At 46.7% G+C, this 27972-nt stretch overlaps 1 protein-coding gene across 1 annotated transcript in view; it reads left to right on the top strand.

Moving 5' to 3' along the window:
- LOC136662532 (tumor necrosis factor receptor superfamily member 10A-like) overlaps nt 1–24248 on the top strand; it is a 32578-nt gene extending 8330 nt beyond the window's left edge. The window contains exons 2-10 of the mRNA XM_066639782.1: nt 9557–9674; nt 12794–12925; nt 15039–15153; nt 16198–16304; nt 17303–17398; nt 17962–17990; nt 21874–22002; nt 22694–22742; nt 23412–24248. Coding sequence (XP_066495879.1) covers nt 9557–9674; nt 12794–12925; nt 15039–15153; nt 16198–16304; nt 17303–17398; nt 17962–17990; nt 21874–22002; nt 22694–22742; nt 23412–23701 — 1065 coding nt within the window. The 3' untranslated portion in view covers nt 23702–24248. The remainder of the gene's footprint in view (nt 1–9556; nt 9675–12793; nt 12926–15038; nt 15154–16197; nt 16305–17302; nt 17399–17961; nt 17991–21873; nt 22003–22693; nt 22743–23411) is intronic.
- The last annotated feature ends 3724 nt before the right edge of the window (nt 24249–27972 follow it).

Below are 27972 nucleotides of genomic sequence, written 5' to 3'. Positions count from 1 at the left end.
ACTTTTTAGCACTGGGACCTACTTTTTAGAATGAGAATCTGTCAGGACCCACCGGAAATGATGTCATGGCCAGAAGTGACATCATCAAGCAGGAAAATTTTCAACAATCCTAGACTGCAATCTTATGTGCACGTACCCAGGGGTAAGCCCAATTGACTATCATTGTTAAAAATATAAACACAGTAACCTGTTAAAAGTACAGATTTGTAACATTTCCCCAAATCCAGGTACATCCCATGGTAGCATCAAGTCTAATATATTGAAAATAAAATATTGAAATGAATGGGGACCCGCCTGAAATGTCTCATGACCCACCTGGATCCTAACCCACAGTTTGAGAAACATTGCTCTAGAACAGTGTTTCTCAAACTGTGGGTCACGAACTGATTTCAATTGGATCCCCATTCATTTCAGTATTTTATTTTTAATAGACTTGACATTACCATGGCACATGACTGCATTGGAGAAATGTTACAGATCAGTACTTCTAACAGGCTACTCTGTATATATTTTTAACAATGATAGTAAGTGGGACTAACTCCTTGGAAAGTGCGGACAGGATTGCAGCCCAGGATTGTTAAAAATGTTCCTGCTTGATGATGTCACTTTGGTCATGACATCACTTCCGGTGGGTCCTGGTGTTAAAAGTGTGAGAACCGCTGCTCTAGAACAGGGGTGTCCAAAGTTTTTGGCAGGAGGGCCACATCATCTCACTGACATTGTGTCAGGGGCCGGGGGGGGGGGAAGAATTAATTTACATTTAAAATATGAATAAATTTACATAAGTTTACATAAATGAATATATTAAAGATGAATTTATATGAATGAATGAAGGTCTTGCAATAGCTCATGGCCTATAAAAGGCCTTGCACAAAGCAAGGCTGGCCTTTCCTTTGCTGCCGCTGCTGCATCCCAGATGTGAAACAGCAAGCAATGGAGGGAGCCCTCGACCCACAGCTCATGCTGTCAAACAGTTGGCTGTCATGCTGAGAGCAGTTGCATTGGGCCAGTGTGGGCTCCAACAAATCTCAGGAGGGCCAGAGGCTCATTGGAGACTGGGGGCTCCCTGAGGGCCGCATTGAGAGGCCTCGAGGGCTGCAAGTGGCCCCAGGGCCAGGGTTTGGGCACCCCTGTTCTAGAAGATCAGCGAGGCAGGACTGAGCTCTGCAGAAACCAGGCTGATTCTCCTTCAGCCAGTCCTGCTTCTTTGATGTGCTTAATAATTTTACCTTTAACTACTTTTCACCAATTAACCTGGAGAAGATGTTGGCTGGTGTGTACATTCCCATAACCCTTTTTAAATTCTGGTGTAATGTTTGCCACATTCTCTCATGGGCATCTGACTCTGGCCTTATCAGTGCAAACTGGTGAGACTGAACTCTTCTCTTTGCCATGCTTGTTTCTTATTGAGTGGGGGAGTGTTCAAGCACGTGGCTCATTTCACATTTCACCTTAAGTGGTGCAATCCAGGAAATGATTTTTCCTCTTTGAATTATTTTGTTTGTGTTTGCTAGCTGTTTATCTAAGGGCATGGGTTGATAAGGTGGGGGTGGGGGAGAACCATGGTTCAACTTGTATACAGAGGTGTACCTGGAACCTAACTGGTACATATTTGGAGCAGTATTTCCCAAACTGTGGGTCAGGACCCACCAGTGGGTCACGAGCAGATTTTTGGTGGATCGCAAAAAGTTTTTGAAACATTAAAACTTTGCAAGCACCGTTTCCCAATTTGGAGAAGAAAATTATTAGCTGGAATGCTTACCTGTCATATGAGATGATCTACATGCCCCCAAATTAAACCCATTCTTGTCTGACCCTCAGATATACGTACACATTTGGTCTACACATTTGGTCGCTGTTGTGTATATGCAATGTTGAGCAGAAATGGCTTAAAATGTAACATTTTCCTATTTTCTCTAGTAACTGGTGTACCATAGATCATGTGTGAATCCAGTTTCAGCCCTTTATCTGGCTTGGAAATCTCTAACTGTACATCTTGCTTTCTGGTTCAGTTTTTTTGGGTACTCTGGAATTACTATATAGGTTTGGGGGAGTCCTTGAACTCCATTTCTAGAGAGTGTCTAGCAAAATGACTATATACACATACTATATGCAAGGTCCCTAGTAGAAGCACAGGACTGCAATTATTAATAATTTATTAATGATTATTAATACATAAAATATTATTTCTTTCTAGAGCTCTTTTTTTGTTTTGCATTTCGTAAACAAAGTAGATTTTGTTTAGTGGGTTACAATAGATTGTCATTTTTAAATGTGGGGTCTTGGTGCTAAAATGTTTGGGAAGCACTGACTTCTCAAGTGTAATGTACATCACTGGCTGTATACAGGTTGAGACTAATTATTCGCGTGGGTTCCATTCCAAGCACTCAAGTGGATGGCAAAAAAACGAACTATAGCAAATCAATTTAAAAAACAAAGTTTCTTTACTCTGTTGATTTAAAAACAGCCTTGCTGACCTTTTGACTCTAAGATAAGAGTCATTAAGAAGACAATCCATCAACCAGTCCTCCTCCAAGAGCTTAGAAAGCTTCACTCAGCCCCTCACTTCACCAATACAAATCGATCACCTTTCTTTCATGTGCTCAGGGGGAAGGGGGGGTCTGCTGGAGAGAGAAGGATTGTCAGCCAGCTTTGCTCGGTGCGTTCTCTCTCTCTCTCTCTCTCTCTCTCTCTCTCTCTCTCTCTCTCATTAAGAAGGCTATTGTTAAAGGACTGTTCAGTTTTTAAAACTGATTTTAAAGGGATGCATTTTTCCCCTTCTGCAGGGTTCAGCACATTCCTTCTCATTTGCAGTGGCCATTTGTGTTTAGTCAAATCCCTGTATAAAAAAATCTGTGTATAAATAGGCAGGACCTGTCCTAAATCCTCTGATTTAGTGTACATGGGCTTGTTAGAGGAAGGATGGGATGAAAGTGGGAACAAGTAAGTACAACTCAGTTGTGTGGCTTTAGAATCTCTCCCCTTTATTATACTGCTTTTCAACAAAAATAAGTTTATAAAGAAGCTAACACAGCCAAATAAATGACTATATAATTCCCATCTCCAAAGAGGCTCACAGTCCAAAAAGAAATGCAAGGGTGGCACCAATAACAAGAGTGCAAGGCTGTGCTGGGATGGGTAGGGACTGTGGCTCACCCCAATTCCTTCTAAATTTAAGAGAGCCACTAATTCTAAAGGCTCCTCTTTGCCCAGTTAGTTTAGCTGGCCTGCCTCGCAAGACTGCTGTGAGGTCCATGTTAAGACTGAAACACTTTACAAGCCAAAGCTAGTCAGAATAGTACAATGTTAAGGAACAAAACCCCGGAGCATCCGCTGTGCTGAAGTTCTGTGGCTTTTGCAAACAAAGTCTGAAATTTCAGGTGGAGGGACTGGGTGCTTTTTAACGTCTTGTGAAGTTTTGCTCTGTTCTGAAACTTGTCATATCTTTGATCATGTTGGGTGGGGAAACACATTCAGAGCTCTGCAGCTGGCGGTCTGTGGATCTTCTTGTCTTGAAAGCAAAGGTTTGTCGAAACTGGAATGGAAAATGTTTGTCGGTTTGACTGTGCCCGCTGGCCCCTCCGCCACTTTGCCGGAGAACTCCTCAGAACCTGGCAGAGCGGAAACGCCTGTAGACATTCTTGATGAGCTGAGTCATGCAGAGGGGTGAGGAGCTGTTGCTGGGCTGGTTCCTGGAGTGTCAACCAGTGGCAATGTGCTTGTGGCTCCAGTTCTCTCCAGGGCCCTGGAATAAAACAATAGCTGCGGCCAGCCAGTGGCAAGAGACTAGATCAGGTGCTTGAGCTGCTGATAATTTCTTTATCTTCTTCCCTCCTTCTATGACTCATTAGGGAAATATTCCCCCAGATCCCCACCCAAGAGGAGCAGAAGAAGGAGAGAGCACAAAGTGGGCAGCTCAACAGCAGCTCCACCAGCCCTGATAGGGGGCCAGGTGCAGGGGGCTTGGCTCCAACATAGGCATGTTGCATTGAAGCGGTTGGCCCTGTAAATGTGAATGTGCAGCAGGAAAAGTGTTTGCTGAAGGGCTGTGGGGTGGAGGGAGACCTGTCTGTTTGCCCCTCGAGAACCACTGCTGGCTAAGAACATAAGAACAGCCCCACTGGATCAGGCCATAGGCCCATCTAGTCCAGCTTCCTGTCTCTCACAGCGGCCCACCAAATGCCCCAGGGAGCATACCTGATAACAGGAGACCTCATCCTGGTGCCCTCCCTTGCAACTGGCATTCTGACATAGCCCATTTCTAAAATCCAGAAACTTGTCCAATCCTCTTTTAAAGGCATCCAGGCTAGACGCCATCACCACATCCTGTGGCAAGGAGTTCCACAGACCAACCACACGCTGAGTAAAGAATTATTTTCTCTTGTCTGTTCTAACTCTCCTTTTGGCTATTCAGCAATACCTTGACTTTCATCTACCTGATTTTCACTGCTTTGTTCTTTCTTCATTTATAAACACCATCTGCTTTCCTCTTTCGTCCCATTTCATCCAACCTTCCACAATGTTCTTATGTTTATTTATTTATTTATACAGGTATTTATATACCGCCTTTCTTGGTTGCCAGCTTTCTCCTCAGACTTTAATCCAAGGCGGTTTGCATAGGCAGGCAGGCTGTTCTAAACCCCCCTAGGGATTTTTACAGTTGAGTAGTTCTCAATTGTAGTAGTTCTTCCATAGAACTCCTCGCTCCAGCTGGATTCCTTCCCGGTCTGGCCTCTCTCTGGCCCTTCGCCTCCCACGCTCCACTTGACGGCAACTTCTCTCTGCCACCGAGGGTCAGCTCATTAGTATATCAGCGTGTCGTCAGTTCTTGGGTACTTCCAGTTGTTTCGAACTGGCAGCCTCAGATCTTCAGGCATGCAAGGCGGCAGCTCTACCGACTGAGCCAGACCTCCTGTTTGCAGCATTCACATGTGCTGTATACTTGGTTATTTACATTCTTCACCTGACCAGAATAAATTTGCAAGCCAGATAAGACCCATGCTTTGGCATCCATCCACTTTTGACTTTCGTCCATGCTCTGGTCCCTAACCAGATGAAAGTGCCAGGCACTGCTGTAACTGGAAGTCTCTTTTCTTAGAGACATCTCTGGTTCTGTTCCCCTGGTATGTTTCCATGATGTACTTTATTTCTTTCCTGTATTTGCACCCCTTATTTCTAAAACATATAACCAGTGCTGATTCTAAAACTAAATTACATTTTAAAATGGTGGGGGGAAAGCAGTTGCAACATAATTCAACATCCTAGAATATGGGACCTGGACTCCCTCCCCCGCTGGGGGCCCTGGGGCAAAGCCCTGTACTGAACCCCCCACTACATCCCTGCCTGCCCCCAATGGCACTTGGAGTGCTACCATTGTCACCAGTATTGAGTGTTCAGGGATTGACCTGGTCAAGTGGGTTCTTGTCAGTGCCCAGCCTGGTCGACCCAGACGCTGCCCCTGGTTCCCAGACTAGTTTGGAAACCAGGGAATGACACCCTTCCTTCTGTTTCTTCTTCTCAAAGGATTGCATATTGTTGCGGAAGCATCTCCTTTTCTCTCAATTCTGCATAGATTTAGAATAGCGCCAGAAACTGCAAGTGCTTCTTCAAGTCCTCCTTTCTCTCTGTTGCATATCTGAAACTTGCTTTCACACCTGCAGGCATTTAAGCAAGCCTGAGGCATGCATTGTGGGGAGCAGATCCATTTATAGGTGGGAGTGGCTTCCAAGTACTTCCCAAGGCCCAAGGCTTCCATACCAGCCAAGGAATTTCTTGAAAGATAGTTCCCATATTTTTCCCCGGGGAAGGGGACTACTTCAGTGAATGGGAGTGTGTTCTAAGCCCGTGTGTACACATAAAAGTCCCAGTATCAACTCAAGTCCTCCCAGCACCTTGGTCAGCATGCTAAATACAGCCTTTCTCAGAGGTGTCCTTATTGTGGATTGCACGGAGGGTGGCAGTGATTACCTGGGCTTCAGCATTCTGGAAATTAAGGGGTGACATAATGACACCCCCCCCACCACCATCACCTTCTGGGCTCTTGCATTGATTTAAATCCAAAAAGCCCTCTCCCTGTGGTGATCTTTCTTTGGGCCCAGCCATCACATGCTCCCATTGACAAGCAGCAAAAACACGATCCATGGCAAGAGCGCGGCCCCTGGGCCAGAGTGGCCCAAAGTTTTGCAGAAGGGTAGATTAGGCAGTGTTGTGACTTGCTCCCTTGAGCCTTGCACCTGGGGATGACCTTCCCTGCCCCAGCCTGGGGACATCACTGTCCCCTCTCCCCATTAACCAGCAGTGCAGTAGCAACTGCTCCTTTTTCAGATGCTCTAGCATCTCAACCTCCACCCCCTTGACATTCCACTTCCCAGGGTCAAATCACCATCACCAGTTGCTTCCGAATTAGGGGGTCGGGCCAGGCATGACACTGCAAACACTGGGAAGAGGCTCAGGACAGGTGGGAGGGCTTTTTCAAGCATGCAAAAACCACTAGAGCATCCCGCTGCTGTTTGTAGCGTCACAGTCTCCTCCAGCAGGCGGATATGTGGAAGTGCTGCGCGTCCCACTGGATACCCACCTCGCGTGCCATCAGTTGAGAAATGCTGCTCTAACCCCCACCCTTCCTGTTCTGCTCAGTTCCCCTCTTTGAATTCGGGAGCTGAACAGACAGGTTTCAGCCTCCCTCTTTCCATCCACCACCTGAGGAAACCTAAGAAATTGGCCTCAGCCCTGTAAGCCTGGTTGAGACATGCAACCTACATCCAAAGCCTCAGCACTGGTGGATCTGGTGCAAGAATCTTGAAGAGGTTTTCTCTGTACAGAACCCTTTAGGCTCATCCTGTGAACCTGCTCCCCAAAAAGCCTGCATAGGAATCTGGGCTCCCACTTTTGGCTGTGTTCCTTTCCTGGCAGTAAGCCCCTTGTCCATGCCAATTACACTGAGCAAACATTAGGGTTGTGCTCTAAATCGCTGCTGCCCATTTGAAGTGAAACAAACCGTTTGCTTTGGCATAAACTCTTAAGTTTACTTTGGTTTGCATTTTGGACTCCGGAGAAATCGAGACATGTCTGAGGTTGCTTCCTAGTCTAATAAATAGTGTTGGCTCAAGGCCTGGGATCCGAATCGCAATCTTTTGGATATCTTGGAAGGGTGGAGGAAAAATTTAAATTCCAAAAAAAAGGCATGACACCAATTTATTTGTAGAACTCTGAGAGAGATTTTATTAAAGGTAGCTCACACAAGGAGCCCTGCTTACCAAACAGCGAGATGGCCATCAGAGACTGAATGAAACCAGAAGTTAATATGAGGTTAAATGCCTTTCTCAGCATCTCCTTAATTGACTACCACCTTCAGTCCAATCATCCTTCACTATTCACTTCGACATAGCACACAGAGGAAAGTCCTCAAACCAACCATGTTCTCTAAAACAATGGTTCTCAAACGTTTTGGCACTGGGGCCCACTTTTTAGAATGACAATTGAGGAGTAGGACCCACCGGAAGTGTTGTCATTAACCTGGAAGTGGTGATGTGGCCAGAAGTGACATCATCAATTTAGGCTTTAAACCTAAGCTGCGAACAGCCAAAGGTCCCATTACATAGTGTGCTCATACTGTAATTTTGCATAGCTCTGAATTCAAACATTTCAGCTTGGAAGTCAAAGCAGACGGCAGACTTGAGTCCTTCCCCAGTCAGCATCCCATCCTCCCACCTATTCAGGGCAAAGCGCCTTGCCTTTCTCTCTTACTGTGAGCCAGCCCTGCCCAGCAGCACTGTACCCTATATTTTCTGCTATGTATTTTCAATGGTGGGTGAGCTAGGTGCTATGCAACCCACCTGAAATGGGCTCGTGACCCACCTAGTGGGTCCTTATCCAGAGTTTGAGAAATGCTGCTCTAAAAATTATAACGTCACACAGGTGTGGGTACTTTTCCACACTGTCACAAGACTTCAATGCCCTGGGGGTCTGTTTTCTTCTTTCATAACCAACCCCCTAAATCTCAACTGTTAATTACTGCATACAACCTGATCTCTGGGCATTATTTTGCATAGGCAGACTGGCCTGAGGTGGTCCCAGAGGGAGGTGGGGGGGAGAGAGGGAGGGTTTAAAGATGCTGACACTGTGCAAATCTGTGGTTGTGGGTATTACTTGGGACAGAGAGACTGTGCAAATCTGTGGTTCTCATTACCAGACCAAGGTGGATGTACAAACATTCTGGATGTTATTACAGTAACATACAACTCAAAGGATCAAAACTAAAAAAAAGGCCCTAACAAATAATTAGGCAGCACAACAGAGAATAAAAACCCATCCACCAGGTTAAAGTAACCCACAGCAGCCCTAAAATAACTTGCTGGCTTTATGGACAAAGCAGGACAAATGCAAGCCAGACTCTCTCACCCAGAACAGCAATAAAAATGATTTTTTAAAAAATAGGCTGGAAGGGCTTGAAAGGTTCGACGCAGTAGATCAAACTAACCTAGCATTGAGCGTTCTGGGCCAACAGGTCCTGGAGCGTTTCAGCCTAGCTCCGTACCACATTTGAGAGGGCAGGCAAGGCCACTGACCTCTCTGTGCCTCTGCATCCTCTCTCCCCGATTGCAAGCCTTGTTTTAATAGCTAGGATTTCTTAGGACAACTTTTGGTTCTGTGTTGGTTGTCGAGAATAGTGTATAACAGAACAGAGGCAATGTGTAAACACTTTTAATTACTGGACCAGCTTCTGTTGGGAAAAATCAGGAAGGGCTAGAACAAGGGTCTTCAAATTATGGTCCACAGGCCACCCCTTGGCGCCAAAGTGGCTCAGTCAGAGATAAGTGGAAACTCCCTTACCGCCTGGATAAGCCACTTCAGCCCCTTTGGGTCTCCTTGGACTTGCACCACCTCAGGAGGTAGCACAAGTCCGAGAAGAGCCGAGTGGCTTGAAGTCACTCCGCGCTGCTCAGGAACGGGGATTGGGATCTGGCATAACAGCCAGATCCCAGCCCCCCCACCCGCCCCTGGGACCACCGTCCCCCACCCCCACCCCAGAACGCCTCCCTCCTGCTTCCTCCCTACCTCCTCACCTCCCACCCCAGAGCCTTGTGTCAGCCGAGCTCAACAGATGCAAGGCTCGCCCTGCAAGCTGACAAGGAGGCTGGATGCAGCCTCCATGTGCCAGCGCACCTCTGTGGGCTGGCGCAGCTTGCTCCCAAGAAGGCGCAAACACAGGCTCGCCTAGTGGCATGATTACGTAATCATGCCAGAAGGGGTTTTACCCACTCCCTTCTCTCTCTTCTCCCCCTTCCCCACTGCCTGCTACCCTTGCCAGTCTGAGTTGCTGCTGGTCTGAGTTGCTGGGGGGGGGGGGGAGATCAAGCAGCCAGCCCTGCAGTTGTAAACTTTGAAGAGCAGTGGAGTTGGGCTTAGACAGAGGTGAGCCCTTCCAGGTGACTGGGCCAATCCTGAATGACCATGTTTCAACTCTGTAGAATTTGCCACTTCAGCAGAAATATCTTCTGAGAAAGTGCGATGGGCTAACGCTATTTTCTGTCCTGTCCCTTGCCTTTGTCTTCAGCCTGATGCCAAAGCCGCCAGCCTGTCTTTAACGCCAAACCATCATCTTCAGGCCTTAAGAGGCATGACCTATGATTTCTACCAACATGACGGACGCTGGTGCAAGAAGTGCCCTCCAGGTACTGTATTCCCAACGCCATCTGGTATCTTAGTTTGTCCTGCAGGTCAGCTGCCGCTGCTGCTTTTAAAGCAGGAAGAGTTGAACTCTGAAGAGGGTGTAACCAAATGACCACCAGGCAGCTTGATAAGAGCAGAGCAGAAGATGTTTCCATAACTATGGTACTCTCATGGCTCCTGATCTTGGGTACCAGCACCAACCCAGCAGGTGGTTCTTCAGTTGCCATAACTCCAGCTTACCAGAGTCCTGTGCCGTGCAAAGCCTTGAGGGAGGTGGGACACCTTCCTTTGATGTTCTCAACCCCTGAGTCCGGCTCAGTCTCCTGTTTCCTGCTGCTCTGCCAGTGCTTATGGCAGGAATGAGTCACTACAGCTCATTCCTTCAGATGAAACTAGGTTTATTTAAGAGGACAACTTTGTCGGTTCTCCCAAGCAGTTCAACAATGTGATCCAGCAGTGGCTTCTTCTAAGGCCCCCTAGTGCAGTGCTTCCCAAACTTACCTGGGTGACAGTGCCCCCGGCCTCTTCTTCCCAGCTCAGCTGGTTCCACCATCATGAATCTCATGAGAAATCTCAAGATCCATGGGGGCAGCACCTGGGGAAAGAGGTAGGAAGAGCCACTGGGGAACATCCCACAACTCCTAAGGTGCACGATGTACACTTTGGGAACCCTGGTGAGTTCATGAATGAGGCAAGATGAAAGCTGGTCAAAGTCTTGCTTCACAGCTCAGTCTCTGAGTCACTAGCCTCTCTTATTGGCATTCCATCCAATAACATCCCCTCCAGCATGTTACAGGTGAAAAAAAGAGTGGCCTTGTGCACTTAATGTTAGGCCCTGTTATCACACAAACAATCCCCGAGTCATTTCCTTGCTTCCCCGTTCCACTGTTGATTCACAGGTGAAGCTTATCACATGGAGATGATAGATTAACTGCAAATGTTTGCTGATAAATTTTGTACAACTTTGAGACCTGGTTGAAAAGTTGCTCTGTGTGCTTATTTCAATAAGCTCTTGTCACTGACTTCCTAAGTTTGGTGTGTTAGTAAAGTAATCGTAAGAGTTTCCTTTTTATAGTCATCTTGTTATCATGGTTGAAGGGCAGGAAATAGAACCTTTGAAATAATGGGATATACATCTGAAAGTTAAGCCAGGTTACATCTCAGGTTTCTAGATCTCAGTGAGTAGGGCTTTCTTCCCCTCCCCCATCCCAACATGCAAAAGAGTTATCTTTAGTTATCCAATGTGCCTTCCTTCTCCTACGTCATCTGCAAGATTTAAGGCTTGGCCTGCCTCAGTGTAGCTTGGAGGTCTATTTCCATTCCAAGGGAACCAGCACAGTGGTCCCTCATTAGGGTCAAAGAGGGGAAAGAAGGAGTGTGCTTCCAAAATGTGGAAATGGGAAAGACCATAAAAGCTCCTTCCCAAAAAAGTTACTCTATTCCAGCAATGTTCAACCTTTTTCCTCTCACAGTACATAGACCACTACAACTGTCAAGGCGCACCACACAGCCCAGTGGTCCTACTAAGTTACCCTCCCCCAAGGCTCACTGGTTGACAGTTGTTGCTCTCTCTTTTTTTAATCTCTCCTCTTCCCCTCACTGCAAGCTTCTGAATCACACATTTCCAGCTAAGATTTCCCATGCGCTACCTGCTCTTGTCTTGGATAAACTTTAACAAATGAATAGTCTTCCTGTTGAGGCACCTGGCAGAGATGAGGTCACCTGAAGCTCAGTCATTTTTCTCAACTCAAAAGCAAATTTTATAGAAAAACTAGCTCCAGAGCACAAATAGAGTGCAAACTGAAGAAGTTAGACATAACGAAACCTTTCCATGTTTCCTGTGGGGTGAAGTCTGTTTTGGTCACACATCCTCAAGTAAACTGACCCCCTGAAGACAAAATAGCAACAGCAATTTACTAGGGAATTTGTGCCAGAAAATAAGGACAGGCAGAGCTTATGCAGTATAGGCATCCCCCGGTATCCTCTCGGGGGATAGTTTCCTGCTGTTTCTGCAAATACCGAAACCACAGATAGCAGCAAACCCTACTTAGATACACCCGGTCACACTCATGACTCGCCTCTCTTCTTTTGCCAAGGCTTTGCATTGAGAACAGAGCTGCTAGACTAACGCTATAGGAGGCACCAGAGAGAACACTAACAGGAAGTGGATAGGAGAGGGAAGCAGAGAGATAGAGAATTCTAACTCCACTTCCTGTTAGTTCTCTCTGTCGCCTCCTACAGCGTTGGTGTACCACAGCCATTTTCAACCACTGTGCTGTGAATGGTCTGCAGGTGTGCCACAGGAGTCTGGGGGAGGGTCATTTATTAGAGCCCCTCACCAATGGCATGGTGTGCCTTGTTAGTTGTCAAGAACTGATGGTGCGCCTTGACAATTTTCGTACCTTGACAGTGTGTCCTGAAATGAAAAAGGTGACAATCACTGGCGTAGCAGCTCTAAGTGCTGCTGATTGGATAAGAGGCACTTTTTCAAGTGGGTGCTCCTCTTTTTTTAGCAGGGGGAAAGTAACTGGCCCACCTCACCCCAGCACTGTCTGTTCTAGTGGCTGTCTGCTGGTATTCTTTTGCATCTTTTTAGATTGTGAGCCCTTTTGGGACAGGGAGCCACTAGTTGTTTGATTTTTCTCTGTAAACCGCTTTGTGAACTTTTAGTTGAAAAGCGGTATATAAATACTGTTAATAATAATAATAATAAGTCTAGTGTTCTTGGTGTCAGTTTAGTTTTCACAGCATTCTGTAGCGAAGGAAAAAGGTTACATTTTGCAAAGCTTTGGCAAAGGAAGAGCTATGAGTCATGCTGGGTGGAGTGGATTTGTTAACCACAAATAAGTGAAACCACAGATTCTGCAGATACCCGCGGGGGATGGGGGATATTCTGCGGGGGACACCCGCATATGTGAGGAGTGAATTTGGTCCCTTCAGCTAACCAGACTTTATAACGGAAGTGAGCAGAGACACTTTGGTGTCATTGAAAAATCTCATGCTGCTGCCTCTGGTGCTATTATTATTATTTATTATTTATTATTTATCATTTATTAATAAGAATATATACCATTTTTCAACAAACGTATCTGCATTAACATGTTTAACTACTTTCTTTCAGGCACTTACGTCTCTGCACACTGTACGCGCTCAGAAGCTGAAGGGACTTGCCTTCCCTGTCCAGATGACACATTCTTCCAACACAAGAATGAACACAGTTCGTGCTCTAGCTGCAAAACCTGCAGACTATTAGGTAATGAGTGGGTGTTGAGTCCTGCCTGCAGGGGGCAGCCTTGTCTCACACTTGCCACTACTGTAAATGAGTGGAGTTAGCCAGGCAAGCAGGGTGATGGGGTGTGAAACTGAGCACAACACTAAAGACATACACTCAGCTACACAAGATTTTGCATGCTAGGAATTTAGGGATGGGGCCATAGTTCAGTAGTAGAGCCCCTGTTTTGCATGCAGAAGATCCCGGGTTCAATCCCTACCATCTCTTTGTATTGTATTGTATTGTATTGTATTGTATTGTATTGTATTGTATTGTATTGGCAACCTTCAGTCTCGAAAGACTATGGTATCGCACTCTGAAAGGTGGTTCTGGCACAGCGTCTAGTGTGGCTGAAAAGGCCAATCCGGGAGTGACAATCCCTTCCACACCGGGAGCAAGTGCAGTCTGTCCCTGGTCTGTCTCCCTGGCTATGGGCCTTCCTTCTTTGCCTCTTTGCCTCAGACTGCTGGCAAAGTGTCTCTTCAAACTGGGAAAGGCCATGCTGCACAGCCTGCCTCCAAGCGGACCGCTCAGAGGCCAGGGTTTCCCACTTGTTGAGGTCCATCCCTAAGGCCTTCAGATCCCTCTTGCAGATGTCCTTGTATCACAGCTGTGGTCTACCTGTAGGGCGCTTTCCTTGCACGAGTTCTCCATAGAGGAGATCCTTTGGGATCCGGCCATCATCCATTCTCACGACATGACCGAGCCAACGCAGGCGTCTCTGTTTCAGCAGTGCATACATGCTAGGGATTCCAGCACATTCCAGGACTGTGTTGTTAGGAACTTTGTCCTGCCAGGTGAAGCGTTCAGTTTCCTCTCCTGTTGTGAGCAGAGAGTCCATGACTCGCTGCAGTACAGAAGTGTACTCAGGACGCAAGCTCTGTAGACCTGGATCTTGGTATGTTCTGTCAGCTTCTTGTTGGACCAGACTCTCTTTGTGAGTCTGGAAAACGTGGTAGCTGCTTTACCGATGCGTTTGTTTAGCTCAGTATCGAGAGAAAGAGTGTCGGAGATCATCTCTTAGTAAGTGCTGGGAAAGACCCCAATCCTGGAGAGCCGTTGCCAGTCAGTGTGTAGACAATACTGAACAGTGGCATAGCTAAGGAGGTGCAAGGGGTAGCAGTTGCACCAGGCATCAAGTTTTAGGGGGGCAACAAGCTGAGCTTGACAGTAGTGACCAAAATTGCGAAAATCTTGATATATATGATTAATAGCATCATGTTATATATCACTGGAAAGGTAATTTAATGTAGAATGCAATGAAACAAACCCCTTTGGAATATCTGCATTCTTTCAAAAGTTATGGTCAATTAACCAGAAAATGAAAACACAGTTGCCGTATAGAACAAAAAGTGGATTTTCTTAACTCAGAACTGACCTATGAAACTGTTGTTCAAGAGGTGCCCTCTTATATTTAGCAAGAGAAGAATAACCATCCCTCTTCACCCCGACACAGTGTCTCGAACCTACCAGGGGCATACTTTTTATTTATTAATTTGATTTTGTTGGGGGGGTGGGACTATAAATCTTCTTTGACCCCAGGTAGCAGATAGATGCCTTTTCACTTTTGAAAAAGCCCAGGCATGACGTCATTTCTGGTTGTGACATCACTTCCTGGGCAACATTTTGACCTTGGCACTGGGCTACACGATCATTAGCTACGCCACTGATACCGAACGAGGTGACCCAGTGTTAGGATTCAGTAGAAGTGGGCCTACTTCGTGCAGTGGGCCCTCCTTATCCGCATGCTCGATTTGAATTTCCGCGCATGCCAAGTTCACGGCTGGAGGGCCTTAGAGGATCTCTGGGTTCCTGGCGCAAACAGGAAGTGCTTCCCTGTCGCATCTGGGAGGCTTCTGAGGAGGCCGGGAGGCCACATGTGACCTCCAGTGGGCCAGGTACAGCCCCCACTCCCAACTGTGGGAGTGCATGTGCCCCCTGCGGATTTCATTATCCACTGAATTCAGTATCCTCTGGCATCGTGGAATGGATGGCCTAAGGATACCAAGGTCCAACTGTTTGTTCATATATGCTCAATTCTGCTGCAGGGACACTTTACTGAATTGTACCTCTTTCCGTTTCATTGTCATTCCAGATGAGGTGGAGCGCAAACCTTGCACCAAAACCAACAACACGCAGTGTGCCTGCAAAACCGGCTCCTATTGTTCCCCCGGGTTGCCCTGTGAGACGTGCCTTAAATGCTCCCCCAGGTCAGCACTATGCTCTTCCCATTAGACAACCCAGCTATTTAAAATGTGGATGCAATAACTTGGCAACTGTATATTCTGGAAGCAAAAAATGTGCACAGTGGGGAATTTCTTTCAGGTCCCGTCCCCCCCTGCTTCGGATCAGAATGAAATAGAGAGCGAGAGAGCAATTTCCCCACATGGGGAAATTGGAACTTATGGGATATACATAGGAGTGGGCTATGTGAGTGGAGAAATGGAAATTGGAGGAACAGAGGTGTTTTAAGAGCAGGCTTGCTCACTGTCATCAGTTCACCCTCTTCCAAATCCCTTCAGATTTCTAAGCCTTGAGCAGAGACTGGCCACGTATTGAGCAGGCCTTTCTCTAAAAATTGGAGTTTTCCAAAAGGTGAATGAAAGCCTTGGAGTTTTGTAACTGGTGCCTACATACTAAAACTTGCCCCCCACTCAGTGACATGCCAGCCTCTACCGCTTCTCCTCCTCCTGCTTCCTAGATTTGGAAAGACAGAGAGAATGAAGTGGAAGAAATACGAGTGATGGATGGGGGCATCTGGATACAGCAGTCTGTGGTGGCCCAACTCAGAATGCCGCCTGATGCTTCTTGAGTCCACTGCCTCTGTGCTTTCAAGCAAAACCAGAAGCCTCGCCATGCTCCTCATGCGCTGCCATGAAACCCAGAAGAGTGGGACCTCCAGGTCCATTTATAGGGGCAGTGCAAACTGTAAATGAAACTGGAAGTCATGCACTTTGGAGTTTCACAGCAGTGCGCGAGGATCACAGTAAGGAGGGGAATGAGCTCCTCCTTGCTCAAGTGACCAGGAAGGAGATCAATTCAGCCTGCATTGGCTGCATGCTGGAGGGCGGTGGTGGTAGCAGGTTCAGGCTAATCGGGTGGCTGCATGGGTGGGCCAGTACTGTGGTAGCCCAATACTCTATTCCATACTTACTAAATCTAGGAAGCTGGAGGGGGAGCCATGCTGTGTCTCGTGAAGGATGGAGGCGTCTGGAATTCTGGCTTCCTGTTGTTTTTCTTCTTTTGTCACCCAGGTGCCCTGATGGAGAAGTGATGGTGCATCCTTGTACCCCAGAGAGCGATATACAATGTGAAAAGCCCTCAACAGTTACCCCTCCAACCTCACCAACTCCTGCAGCAGGTAAGAGCAGGATAATTTGTGTCTGCGGCACTGCAGTTCCCTTAGGACGGGGTTTCCCAAAGTGTGCATCACGATACCTTAGGGTGGCATTCTCACAGGAGTGTGGCCATTTTGGATCTCATGATATTTCACAAGTTCCAAATTGGCAGTGCCCACCTGAGCCAGGACAATGAGGGCACAGGGTGTGGTGACCCAGGTAAATTTGGGAACCACTTAAGAGGGAATACAAGCAGCTAGGGCTGGCCCATCTCTGAGATTGAATGAGGAGTTTGCCTCCAGTGGATTGACCTGGGGCTTCCCTGTCCCGCCCGTCCCGCCCATTCCCTGGATATGTAAAGAAAGTGGGGGTTGGAGTGGAAGTGTGGAGGCGTCTTCTAGGTTTCATCTGCTTTTTTTCCTTCAAGGAGGCAGTGGCTGGGAGGAGAGGTAGCATTAAGCATGTTGCTTCAGGTGCTGGGAGATCTTGAACCAGCCATGCAGTTTTCCTTCTGACTGTGCTCTACCAAAGATGGCTTTTTGATGTAACTAACCCAGTAGTTCCCAAATTGTGGGTTGGGACCCACTGATGGGCCGCAGCCTGATTTTTGGTGGATCCCCAAAGAGTGATGGAAAGATCAGATAACTGATTTCCTCAAGCCCATAGACTATTCAAAAATCAGACACTGTAGCTGCTAATTATCCTGCAAAGAGCTCATCTCCTGCAGTTTGCAAGCATGTGTCAATACAGGGAGATAAATGTTTGAGGGTCTTTTTAATGGCTATGATCACTTATAAATAAATAAAATTTTTACTGTATTTCTAGATCTCTTTTTTAAAAAGTCTGGCAAACCTAGGTGGGTCCTAATAGAGTGTCATTTTTAAAAGTGGGTCTCAGCGCTAAAAGTTTGGGAACCACTGAACTAACCTAATCTAGTTTTGATGAGTAGGGGGTTGGTGGGGGTGGAAGGGATTGATGTAGGTCTTGCTGACTTGCTTTTCTTTTTCCATTCTTTCTCAAGGTTCCAGTGGATATAGCATTTGGATATATCCTGGCATTATCATGATTGTGGCTGTGTGTATTTTGGCAGTATATTTGTGCGTGAAGAGACGCAGAGGTAAGCATGGCATTTTTCTGACAGCCAGTACAGCATAGTGGCTAGAGGGCTGGACTGTAGCCAGGCAAGCCCCCAGTTCACATGCCTACTCAGTCATGAAACTCATTGGCCCTAGCCTACCTTGCAGGGTCATTGTGAGGATAAAGTGGTGGTGGTGGTAGAATTGTGTATACTGCCCTGAGCTCCTTGGAGGGAAGGAGTGGGATAAAAGTAAATGTTTCAGCTTTTAGAAAGGATGAGACAGGGTCCTAGCTCATATCCTGGTTTGCAAACCACTGTTAAAAAGAGAGCTCCTGGTTTTGGATGACACACAGATTTGTGGTTTAACAAACCAGAATTTCTCTTTTGCAACTGAGCATGTGTGGTGCTGAGGGAGCGTCGGAGCTCTGTGCTCATTGCATTCGTGATCCAACCACTCATGGTTCCTTGGATCATCTGAAATGGTTGCACATCTGATCCATATTCCCAAGAAGCTTATGGAAAATTTAACCTTGATCAGGGTCCTGCAAAGTGAAACTTGATAATGGTGTTTTTTCTCTCTTTCTTTGCTGCCAATGTGACAGAATCTCGAGTGACCGTATGCAGCTCTGGGGTAAGTCAATCAGATCTGCTTCTATTCTGAGTATAAATGACTTGGACCTTGGCTGCTGCAAAGAGTCTTTGGTTCATAATACCGTCTTTAATGCTAATCCAATGACTCGTGGGTGTGTGGCTTGCTGGACTTGGTGTAGCAATTGTGGGACGTTCAGATACTGAGTGATGGTCTGGCAGTGGAGCAGAATCAATTTTGAATTGAAGGTTACATAATAGACTCTCCAAACGCCAAAACCCAGTGGTTCCCAAACTTATCTGGGTCGTGGTGCCCTCTCAGCCTCTTCTTCCTGGCTCAGCCAGATGCCACCATCTTGGGTCTCATGAAATCTCCCAAGATGGCAGCACCCAAATCTTGTGAGATACCGTGATCTTGCCACCAAAATGGTGGCACCCAAATCTCACGAGATATTGCAAGATCCAGGAGGACAGTGCCCGGGAGAAGTAGGAGAGGCCACTGCGACATAACACTTTGGGAACCCCTGCCCTAAGCTATGGAGGGGAGAGTCAGTAGCTCAGAGCATATGCTTAGCATGTAGAGGGCCCCAGGTTCAGTTCCTGAGGTCACCAGAGAAGGCAGAGAAAGACCCCTTCTGAACCCTAGAGAGCCTCTACTAGTCAGTGTTGACAATACTGGCCAAAATGGACGCATAGTATGACTCTGTAGGTGATGGCTTCATGCATTCATAAATAGCCAATCAGAACACAATGGGAAAGATGAGCTATTTTGCTAATCCACCCACAGAGATAGTGATAGTGCATATGCTTGTATATCTTTTAGCCTATCATTTGTAATCAAATACTTAAATATTTAATGAACCCTCATTTCAAAGACTTCAGAAACAGAGGTTCTCTGCCTCCTTAAAAAATAGACCTATACAGTATGTTTTGCACATAGCCGTTTCCATTGACTTAAATGCACTTGGATTTAATGGGGCTTTTGGCATTACAATATCCCTTCCCCCATCAGTCCATTAAATTGAGGGTTCACTGTACAACTGTATGAGAGATCAGTATTCGGATTCACAGTACTGCCAAATTGCAGCACTTGAAATCAATTGAATATTTTCCATGGACAAGATTCTACTCCAGGGGTATTTGTTACTTAAAACGTATCCTGTACACACATTGTTCAGGAGTGCAGCCTGTGTGAGTAGCCCTTTAACTGGAAATGAATCCCGTCTTTCTTAGAGGGGCATTGCTGATGAGTAAAAATGTATCTGATAAGGACCTTTGGGTGGCAGGATTAGTACCCCTTGCCTGGTAAGACACTTATTGCTGCTGCTTGCAACAGCCTCCTAATTTTATCTATTTTGCCTTCATGGGCAGACCAAGGGTGTTGGATTTTATGAAGTATGAGTGTACTAGTGAATATTCTTCGCGGTTTCTGTGCAGTCACATGTAGTGGAGTTCTCTGCATGTGCAGAGCTAACCTTGGAAGCTTCCAGAGCATTGTTGAGCATTCTGCCTCTGCTCAAAAGGGGAGGAAAACCTGGTGCATGCCGTGTGCCTCAAAGGCGAGAAGAATTTTCAATCTCCCCATTCCTTTTCAACTGCTGTGGAAGCAGAATTGTGAGGAACGCTTCTCAATTATCTTCCTCCCTCATTGTAGTGCATATCTCCACTAAGGGGTGTAAACCGCCCCCCACCCCACACACACATACACTGATGAGCAAGACGCCCCTCGCAGTGAGACCCACCGCTCCTGGACTTCATGTCTTTTTGCACCACCAACATTATTGCTGCCTTCTTTGAAGTAAATAACTAACAGCGCAATCCTAACTTGTGCTGGAACAGGCAGGCCAGGCCAACTGACCTGCGCTGTATCCAGCACAAGTTTGGAGCTGACTGCAGCTCAGCTCGGGGCAAGGGGAATTGGTTCCCCTTACTCTGGGTAGAACTGTAGCAGCCCCGATGGGCCTACTTGGATCTGCACCACCTGAAGTGATGGCGCAAATCTGAGCTGCCCCAGTCTGCCTGGGAACAGGGTTAAGATCCGGCGTTAGTGCCAGATCCTGGCCTCACCCCCTGCTTCCCCACCACCCACCCACAGGACTGCCCACCTTCCCCCTTCCCCAGAATGCCTTCCTCCCGCCCTCTCCATGCCCCCCCCAAACCCCTGCCCAGCCAGCGCAAACTTATCTGATCAGGATGTTGTTCCGGTGCAGGGAGATCCCACCAGCCTCCCCAACTACAAAGGAGGTGCAAATGTGCTTTACGGTACGCTTGCGTACCTTTACGCAAGGGACTTTCACTGGCCCAAGGATGTGTTAGGATTGTATCCTAAGACTGATAAAGTCAGGGAAGATACAAGTTTGTTTTTACCTCAGCATATTTTGTCCAGAAAGCTGAAATATAGGCAAGGAAAGCCTAGGTGTACATTTCCTGAATTGACACTGCATAAAAAGGCTCAATCCTAAAAGGAATTCTGGTGGCTTCATTGGCATGTGGGTGGGATTTAGTAGGGATTGGGCTGCAGTGAATTGGGTAACTAAGGCTGCCATCCTATACATGCTTTCCTGAGAGTAAGCCCCATTGAACACAATAGGACTTACTTCTAAGGAGACATAGGATTTTGTCCACAGGTTCACCCTGTGGCTTGCCAGGAGGGTAAGGGAAAGCCACAAGCCTCATTGAAATAATATCTCACCAGAGTGCTTACATCTGCTATTCCTATCTTGAGAGATGTCAGCTTCCAGGGTTCTGTAGAACATGGATTCCATCTGAGGTCCCCGATCTGTGAGGCGAGGCTCCCAGGGGCAGTGTGACAAGCGAGCAGGGGTGATGAGGGTTGCTCACCAGGTGGCAGTGAGATCACGAGACTACAAGCAGCAGTGGGAGGCTTGGCTTGGCGGGCTGAGCTCCCGCGGTTGGTTTGGAAAAGCCCATTTTGTGCGCTTGAAAAAGCCACCCGTAGACTCTTACCACTGTTTGTAGTGTCACATCGCGGTCTCTGACCTGAAAGTAGTTGGTGATCCCCAGTTAGACATCATCACCAGCTACACCTGGAAGTTGTATGCTGCGTTTGCTGCATGGGCGGGGCTCGTCATGGGCGGGGGAACTTGGGAAGTGCTGGTCTACACCATCAACCTTCATCAAGTTCTATGCCCTTGACACAAGTTTGAGAACTGTTGCACATTATGGCCAACCTGCACCACCTCCAAATGCAGGGGAAGCTGGCTACTCTCCACTGCATGTGACTGCACAGAGACCCACTGAGGAGGAAGAGGAGGACGGTTTGCTTAACTGTAACTATAGTTCTTCAAGTGGTAATCTGTGCAGACACACAATCCGCCCAACTGCCCTCTCTGCAGCTGTTCATATTACAGGCGTCCCCCAGTATCTGTGGGAATATATTTCTTCTCCCCCATGGTTACCGGAAACTGTGAATAAGGGAGAACCCTATCTCCGCTCCCCACCCTGCAACCCATTACCTTTGTGTAAGTGGATTACATTCCCCCGAAGTGATAAGGTGTTTTGCTTGAACAAACACTTTAAGCAAAAAGCTTAAAACCAGATGAACAGGCAAGTAGCCTAGAAGGAGAGACTAAGAGCGAACTGCTCTTCATCTCCCTTTGGGGGAATGTAATCAACCTAAACAAAGACAATGGGGCATGGGGAACCGAAGATAACTGGATCTTCTGGGGGTCACCTGTGTATAATTTAAACTTTGGGAATGAATGTTCTCTCTGTCCTTAAGGACGTACAGTGTGCATGGGGTTTCCCTTGCTCAAGCTCGGGGGCAGAACGTTCAATAAAGCTCTGGAAGCTTCCCAGGTCCACTCTGCACCTGCGCAGAACTGCGCTATGTGTGTCTGGGCAGAAAATTGCTCAGAGAATTATAGTTACAAGTAAGCATCCTTACCTTTTGTACTTGTTGCAAGACTCTCCAGCGGCTAAGGAGGAAATTCATTCTGCAGTCATCAGGGGATCCGGAGAGTCAGAATGAACAAGTAGACCAGAGATCACCAAACACGGAGGAGGCCAGCACAATGATGTCTTTGCTGGAGAAGGTAATTGAGATAAATGCAATCTGATGAATGCCTACTCAGAAGTAAGTCTCATTGTGTTTGATAGGGCTTACTGCCAGGAAACTTTGAGTTTCTTTTTCTCTAAGCACAAGCTTTATATACACGGGATGAGTTTGGTACGCCATAGAAAAAAGGAGGCTGGTTTAACTGACAGCATTAATAGGGTCACAAACACAGGGCCAGGTCACAGAGGTGAGGGTCCACATGTCTGTAGTTGTAAAATGCCAGTAACAGCTGCTTGGAGCCCTTGTTAGGACCGGGACTGTAATGTGCATGCATGTGGGTGTATACAACAAGGCTTTGCACTTTACCTCTACTGCAGTCTGGATCTGAACTCCATGAGACTAGTTTTAGGGGAGGAAAAAATCTTTCATTGGTGCCAATTGGAAGATTTTTCCCTTTTAAAATAGCACCCACTGGGTTCTGGTTTGGGACTGCAGGGGTGAGAGTTGAAACCTGCTACACACTTGCTCACTCTGCAGTCTTGATTTGAATCAGGACCTCATAGCATTTAAGAATGCAGACCCCAATAATCATCTTGTTTCGCTCAGACTGCTGATCAGACATAGTCAGCCACTGTCTAAAGCTGGTGCCCAGAGTCTCATTTGTTTTTCAAGTGGTCTTTCATAAGTCATTTAGGTAATGTGCGTGCCTGTGTTACTTCTTGTTTAAGGAAACAGAGAGGCGTTTGGTTCCACAAAATGGGAAGGACCCAACAGACGGTAAGAATCCTTCAATTCTTCCATCTCCCCTAAAGCCATCGATCAGTATGGACTTAAACACTTGCTGGTGGATAGGTACCGTTGTTCCCTTTCAGCTCAAGTCCACTGAAGCCAAGCTCTATTTAGCTCAGAGTTCCCAGAAGTCCTTAGAGCAGAGGTTCACCTTGCAACACTATGCCCTGGGGCAGTGTGAGCCATGTACTGGCCAAGCCACTCAGCAGCACAATTGGGACAGGACAGACTGCAGACCAGAGATGGCACATTTTGTTGTTTTCCTTTGGGGGGGGGTAGGCACCCACCCTGACTTGTTTGACACTGATTTTAGGGTCATCTGAAGTTGCAGAACCCAGAAGTAAGTGCTGATGACATCACATCACGTGTCATCATGACATCAGCACTTACTTCTGGGTTCCACGACTGGCACTAGTGGAGGGAAAGCATTACATCACTGGAAAGTTTGGGAACCCCTGCCTTAGAGGGAATATTGGTATGCATTCTCTTCCTCCTCCATTCCACTGCCCGAGGCCACACCCTCAGGGGAGCTTCACGAATGGCCCTACGCAGAGCTAGGTTCTTAGCCCAGTTCCTTCCCCCCAATTCTATGCTTTTTCTACACTCCTGCAGAGTGACGACATTTACACAGCCCTAATATATTTCCTCCCCTTCTAGCTCTGCGTCTATCTTTTGAGATTTTCAGTAAAGTGGTGCCTCTCAACTCATGGAAGAGGTTCATGAGGGCCCTTGGCCTAACGGACAATGATATCGATATTGCCGAGGCAGATGAAAAATGTGTGAATGACCAGCATTTCCTGATGCTACGGACCTGGCAGACCAAGAAGGGGAAGGAGGCGACTTTGGACACTTTGCTGGATACGCTCTGTGCTATTGAACTCAGGGGTGTCATGAAAACTGTACGAGATGAACTGATCTCGAAAAGCCTATATTGCTATGAAGAGTGACTTCTGCTGGTGAGATTGTCTCCGTGTGCAAGCCCTGTCTGGACAGGCTTTTAGGAAGAGTATCTGCCTTGGGCAAGGGGGAGGAGTATTCACTCCTAAAGCCATATATAAGATGGCAAAGTTTTTTTTCGTAGGGGATGGTCCTGGTGACATTTTTTTCCTAACTGAATGTTTTGGCAGCTGCAGTAGACCTGTTGCCAGACAGGGCTGCTTCCTGACCTGGTACGGCCTGTGCAATCTTGTGTGTTTAGGCATCAGGAAGAACCTTTTTTATCTGCTGGACTGAGCCTATTTGAAGTGGTACCAACTTCATATTTCTTTTGTAAATATTTCTTATGAAATAACTAGTGGTACCCTACTGCTGAGCTGCTTGATCTGCCTGTGGAGGGTTTTTGAGGCTGCTGATGTTCAAAATATTTAATTTTGTACAAAAGTTTGTTTCTGGGGTTACAATATACAGGCAACCACTTTATTAGTGGGGGTTTTGTTCTCTGAATCCCTGCGGATGTTCAAATCCGTGGATTTTGGGGGCCCCTTGTAGCTATGCTCCCCTTGCATCCAGAGGCCTTTCCGAGCCCCACAGAGGCTGTCTGCATCTGCCTGCAGCCTCTGTGGGCCTCAGAATAGCCATTTAGGCTGAAAAAATGGTTTTTGCAAAACCAGAAGTGCTGTGTTTGTTTTTTTTTGCTTTTTTTGCAGAACTAGTGCTTTTTCAGTCTAAATGGCCATTCTGAGGCCCACAGAGGACGCAGGCAGATGCAGACAGCCTCTGTGGGGCTCGGAAGGACCTCTGGAGGCAAGGGGAGCAAAGCTTCAAGAGGCTCAGAACATCCAGAGGATCCAAGTCTGCCCCCCCCCCCGCAGGTTCGGGGTAACTGGCAGATAAGGAAATCCCAGGGCTCCAAATCTGTGGTAATGTTGGTTGGACTTGTAATGTTGTTGGTTGACAAAAACCCCAAGTGCTGCAAGATACTGCTGTACAGGTGTTAAATGAATTTCAGAAGGTGGCCCATTACTTGGCTTCAATTTAAGGTAGCATTTGTCCATTGTCAGGGCTTTGGAGTACCCTGCAAATTTGCATAGATGAAGCATAGACTGAACAGGTTGCAATGTTTCTCCATTCCTTCATAACGTTCTGGTTTTCGTGTTCATGGAAGGAGGGCTATCCCCGCCCTCCACCCAAGTACACTGAACCATGTTCAGCAGCCCATCTGGCCTCTCAGATTTTCCCAGCCCTTGCTTACCCATTTTCAGATATCTCTCTGCAGTTGTCAGGACTAGAATAGAGGTCCCCAAAGTGGCTCCTGCAGACATCTTTGGAGGTATCTGGCGGTATCCACCTGCTAGTGCAATTGTCATCTAACCCAACGGTTAGATGGGTTACCATCTACCTGTGGGTCATGACCCGATTTTTTGTGGATCATGGGTCATAGGTCCTCCAGCACTACAACCTAAAATGGTGGATGAGCTGAAGGCAGCATCTGGGTTGTGCATCATTTTCCGCACTGTGGAAAATGTTGTGTTTCCTAAACAGTGTTGCACTGTGCTGGTGCAACCCAGTTTGAGAACAGTGGAGGCTTGACCCAGATGCAATTTCCGGCTTGTCCTCCATTTTAGGTTGCAGCCTCCTGAGCTTGGCTAAATTGTGAATGAGGAGATGTGAAAAGCAGAGGAGAGTTGAAGGCTGAGCGTCTCCTCTCTCCCACACCGTTCTCATCCTCATCAATGTTCACTGACCTCATCTCCATTCACTGACCCTTTAAAATGAGCATGCACTGAATTAAGCAGAGAGCTGAGTAGGACCAGGAGAGATGGTAGAGGCCAGTGGAAGATATCTCATTTTGTGTCGTTTTGTGCTACCCACCTAGGCAGCCATTCTCAGGATTTCTGTGATATCCCACAAATTGAGGACTAGAACCTTGGTTTTTGTGAATTAAGTGAAAGCAGAGTCTCTCAGGGAAATATGACTTAGCACCAAATACCTCATTCAGTACCTCCTAGGGTTCATAAGAACTGCAACATGCAATTAACCCTGTCTCTAGGCCAGCTATTCCTTTGGTAAATTATTAACTGATTTTGAAGCATTTGGGGGATGTATTTTTAAATAAGAAACAAGGAACATCAGAAGAGCCCTGCTGGATCAGGCCAAAGGTCCATCTAGTCCAGCTTTCTGTATCTAATGGCAAATGCCTCAGGGAGCACACAAGACAACAAGAAACCTGCATCCTGGTGCACTCGCTTGCACCTGGCATTCAGAGGCTACCTCACAGGCTACCTCAAACACAGCCATGTTCGTCAGTTGATTTCCTTGACAGAATTTGGCAAAAGTTACTTCAAGTTGAAGTGTTTTGACATTTCTAATGAGCTATTTTGTATTATAACATAAGAATATCTGTTCTGTTTCTAGTTATGTTTTGATACAAGAGAGGGTCTAGTTTCGTAAAAGGGAACTGTCACTACTTCATTCTTAAGAGGGATGTATAGAACTCTAATCAAGGGCAAGGGAATGCAGCCACACTTCTCACATCTGTGCTGCAATACTCTTGCCTGTCCTACTATCCCCAGTTTGACTGTAGGCTCTTTGGAAGCAAAGACCTTCTTTCTCTCTTTGTTTGTTTTAATGAAGCTCTGTTGTGCCATGTACATTATTAGAGCTGGATAAATTAAATAAAAAAACAAAATACATGTTGTGTTATCTCTAAGTACGTTTGCAAGGCAGCTTCCATTTGGTTCTAGTGTTAGGCAAAATGATAAAGGGTGGGTTTCCTTGTTGACTTACATGCTATTCGGGGATTTTATGGAATTCCTGTCTCAAGTTACTGAAAGTGTGAGCCCAACCACAAGGCCAAAGCACATCAATCCCTCAGCAGAGTCACATTTGTAATGTGTGTGTGTGTTTTTTTTCTTCCATCATTTGTTCTTTTCTTGCATTCTACCATGAACTCTTGAGGGCTCATTGCAAACATCAGAGTAAGGATGTGAAATAAGTTCATCTGTGCTTGTACAATGCTGCTCCAGAGTGCCATTCCCAACTTTGCAAGGGGTGCACATGTTAGAATCCTGCAGTAGAAATTGCTTTATGAAACCACCTGGCCCAAGAGGCAGGGGAGAAGATAGATGCTGGGGCTCAGTCACAGGAGTTCTAAATGTCATGATGTGGTAGTTGGTTGGTGAGCAACACTGAGGCATCAAATCACACTTTTATTTATTTCGGGGCTGGTTTTCTCTTTCCAAGGTGGAAGGATCATGCCATTGAATGTGTACACCTGTGGACTGGGCAAAAATGGGTCAAAAACAATGCGGAATAAGATGCAAGTGTGCTTGTGCAGCTATCTTGGGGTGTACAGCAGTTTGACAGTTCAGCCTCACTCGCTGGGCATGTTCAGGGGCTGATCAAGGATTCTAAAGTAGTACATGTAAATGCAAAACTAAGGGATGTTAGTCATGTCCAGCTAGAGGAGATGACTTCTCTTTTCAATCAGTCTTCATGTCAGAAAACTGGAAGGCTAGCCAAGGTAACAAGAAGATCATCATCTCAAGACAGATCAGCTCCCAAGGAAGGTGGCCTTCATGTAAATGAAGTACATGTAAATGCAAAACTAAGGGATGTTAGTCATGTCCAGCTAGAGGAGATGACTTCTCTTTTCAATCAGTCTTCATGTCAGAAAACTGGAAGGCTAGCCAAGGTAACAAGGAGATCAGCATCTCAAGACGGATCAGCTCCCAAGGAAGGAGGTGGCCTCTGTATGCAGCCATTGACTTGTATGTGCAGATTCCCACAGCTACCTGTGGTCTTGCTCTGGGTGAAGTGCCACATAAATGCATATAACTAACAGCCAAAGAGCGACAGCAACCAATTCGGCTGTTAGTTGTGGCTAATACAAATCCCAATGAGGCTTGGTCATGACTACCTTAGGACACAACTTAATCCTCACTTAATTCTAATGACAGGGTGGTGGTTGATGAAGTGTAGATGAATGGGAAGAAAGTGTTATCTCACTCACTCTAAAAGCTAGACTATGGGAGCAAGAAGAGAAAACTTTCATGTACTAGACTTCCACCTGCTCCTGCAGCCTACCAGCAACTCGAGGGCATGTTTATCCTGGAGTCTCCCAGGAAGAAGGGCCTGCCACACCATTGCAGAATTCTCTGTAACCCTCATCCCCCACCAATGGGGAAGTTCAAGCCAATGTTATTCAGTGGATTCTGCCCAGTTAAGCTACCACTCTCCTCTTTCCCACTTCCCACCCTTCCAAAAATCACACAAGAAC

Source organism: Tiliqua scincoides, chromosome 11 (genome assembly GCF_035046505.1).
Source record: "Tiliqua scincoides isolate rTilSci1 chromosome 11, rTilSci1.hap2, whole genome shotgun sequence".
Classification (NCBI taxonomy): Eukaryota; Metazoa; Chordata; class Lepidosauria; order Squamata; family Scincidae; genus Tiliqua; species Tiliqua scincoides.
This window is presented reverse-complemented; position numbering and strand designations above follow the sequence as displayed.